Genomic DNA, 2,696 nt, shown 5'->3' with positions numbered 1-2,696 from the left:
CTAAGCTCATTGAACCACGATTATTATCTACTGGGTGTAAATCACAAACGCCATACGAAATAACAGTACAATGATTGAAAGTCTGACAAGAATATATCAGTTTGCAGTTTGTGTACCATGATGATATCAGATGAAGAAATGCTGGATGCGATTGGCCAGTAATGAAACGACTACTGTATGCCAGAATTCGCAGGCTCTATCTTCGCATTAAACGACATAACGAGGGATATAAGTATTTATTGTTGACTTTGCTTCTAGCACAACATGCAGAACCAGAGGGACTAGCCATGAATAGCTGAAAGTACTTATGAGGCTGCCGAAGAAGAACTTCTCAGCCTAGTCTTTTATATATATATATATATCACATTATGTCCTCTCATTAGAAAGAGGAGACCAGGTTCTTCAAATACAGAACGACCGAGCAATTCGTTCTCTTACAACTCTTGAGCTGATATGATCAGCAAACGATGATGGCTCTAAGTTGCAACTTGTGTGCAAGAACTAAATACAATCTATTTTAGTATTGACATATATCATATCATTCATATCATCATTCTCCCTCTTTAAATATATTTTATCAGATAATAATTCTATTTATAAAAAAAAGAACATTATGTATTTATATCATCACTTCATCAGTTCTCAATTTCTCATCAATCATCACCACCAAATGTATCACGTTTATGCCTGCTGATGAGCCTGTCCACACAAACCCTCCCATAAAGAAACCATCCCCTGGGCCCTGCGAACGGGAGTATTCACCTTCGCAGCTTCGCACGGACAGGCAGCGAGAGTCAATTGCAAGACACTCCCAACTATTCTATAAAAAAAGAAAAAGATAGCACAAGTCAATAGTCATCAGCAAGAGTCAGCAACAGGCCAACAGCTCGGCTAAGAGAATTATCTTGAAATAAATAAATAAAGAAACGTTTTCATAAAAGCACGAAAAAAAGCAGAACTATATATATTTTGCTTTGTTTTTGTAAAAAAAAACTATTTGAAAATTTAATCTAACATTGTATTTGTTTTGGGGGTTTTTCAATAAAAAATCTCTTCTCTTCAGACTCCAGAGAGTCGTACACCAAATGCGCGACACTATAATTTATTTATTTATTTACTTTAATCTACCCTAGAGATTAGAGCGGCTTGTAGTATGTATAGGATATTCACGTGCGTGTCCACGTACATTCATACATAAACTGTAGAACCAGTTGAGTCGGTTTCGGCTTGTCAGTGCAAGTGCGTTTCCATGGTTTGTGATCGTCGTTGAATCTTGGAGATATACTGTTGTATCTTGATGAATTGCTTCTTTAGCACTACATGGTTGGACACAACGGAAGGGTGGAAAACCCCTCAAGTTTGGCCACGATCACTTTGACCTCGTTTTAAATATCACACTTTTATCACACACCTGACGTGCACTCACTGTGTCACTCCAGTGGGTTTCTTATTTTACGCAACAGTACCACACAGACTAACACGACTATAATTAACGTCGAGCACCAAGTTTCGAGATATTATGAGCAGCAATACACGCAGCAACTACACGAGTGATTACACCACCACAACACACGCGACACAAACTATAGACGGCAATAAGGACCTCGGGGCTGATACTAGCACTCTTTACGGTGGAAAAAACTACGATATCAACAGTATTGGTGGTGCACAATACGACTTGAATACGATGCAAAGCGATCCTGTGAATAGCATGCACTTGGACACACATGGAAACCCCAGTGCAGCTGATATAGCAGCACTACTTGCAGCGAATAAAATCACTATGGACCCACCGTTTGTGCTGAATTTGGATGCCGCGGCGATGGTTCTGTCACAGGCACAGCATCAGAATGCCATGACACAACAACAGCACACACAGCAATTAGACACACAGATGCAACCACAACAACAACAGCCACACACACAACAGCAGATGAATGTGAGTTTAGGGAGTATAGGTGCTACTGCACAAGCACAGCCGAATTTGAGTTTACACTCTCAGGTACACGCTCAGGCTGTCACGCAGGCGCAGACACAGCAGTCATTACAATTCTTACAGCAGCAACAACAACAGCAAAGGTTTGTGCAACACCAACAACAACAACAACAACAACAACAACAACAACAACAACAACAACAACAACAACAACAACAGCAAATACAACAACAGCAGCAACAACAGCAGCTGGACGGAAAGGGAAATGTAAGTAGTACAAACGCAACCCAACTGCCTAAGAATACGGCCTCTATGAATATAAATATGAATCACCACAACGCGATGGCTACTGCGCAGGCAAACATGGCTCTGAGCAATGCACATGCGGCTGGTACTGGATTCCCACCGCAATCGTTCCATCAACAAATGACATCGATGGGTCCACAGGCGGGGCACCACCAGACTCTCAATGCTATGTATCCTCAACATATGATGATGGGCAATACAGCGTTCACTGGGATGCCAGGTATGTCGATCATACCTTGCTTATTAGTATATTAGTCGAACTACGGAGAAAATCATGGTGGCGAGCGATAGTAGTATCATACACGTGGGTATGTTTGTGTGAGTATGTTTTTGTAGCGTCTAATTATTCATATCAATGACGTATCATTGAAGTGTTCGTCATCACATCTAACTGCATATGAAAGAAAATGGATATATGAATTATAATCTGACAGAAAAAATCTCTCATGATATA

General features: G+C 40.5%; 1 protein-coding gene across 1 annotated transcript; it reads left to right on the top strand.

The window, feature by feature from the left end:
- Window positions 1–1,240: 1,240 nt before the first annotated feature.
- Window positions 1,241–2,497, top strand: SARC_09683 (hypothetical protein; the record flags this gene model as incomplete). The annotated part of the gene is made up of 1 exon (XM_014296300.1): window positions 1,241–2,497. The coding sequence occupies exon 1, from the start codon at window positions 1,520–1,522 to the stop codon at window positions 2,495–2,497; it is 978 nt and encodes a 325-aa protein (XP_014151775.1). The 5' UTR covers window positions 1,241–1,519.
- Window positions 2,498–2,696: the final 199 nt, after the last annotated feature.

The sequence above is a fragment of the Sphaeroforma arctica genome (genome assembly GCF_001186125.1).
Source record: "Sphaeroforma arctica JP610 unplaced genomic scaffold supercont1.1016, whole genome shotgun sequence".
NCBI classification, from domain to species: domain Eukaryota; class Ichthyosporea; order Ichthyophonida; genus Sphaeroforma; species Sphaeroforma arctica.
Note: the sequence above shows the minus strand (reverse complement) of the source record. Positions and strands in the feature narration are given on the sequence as shown.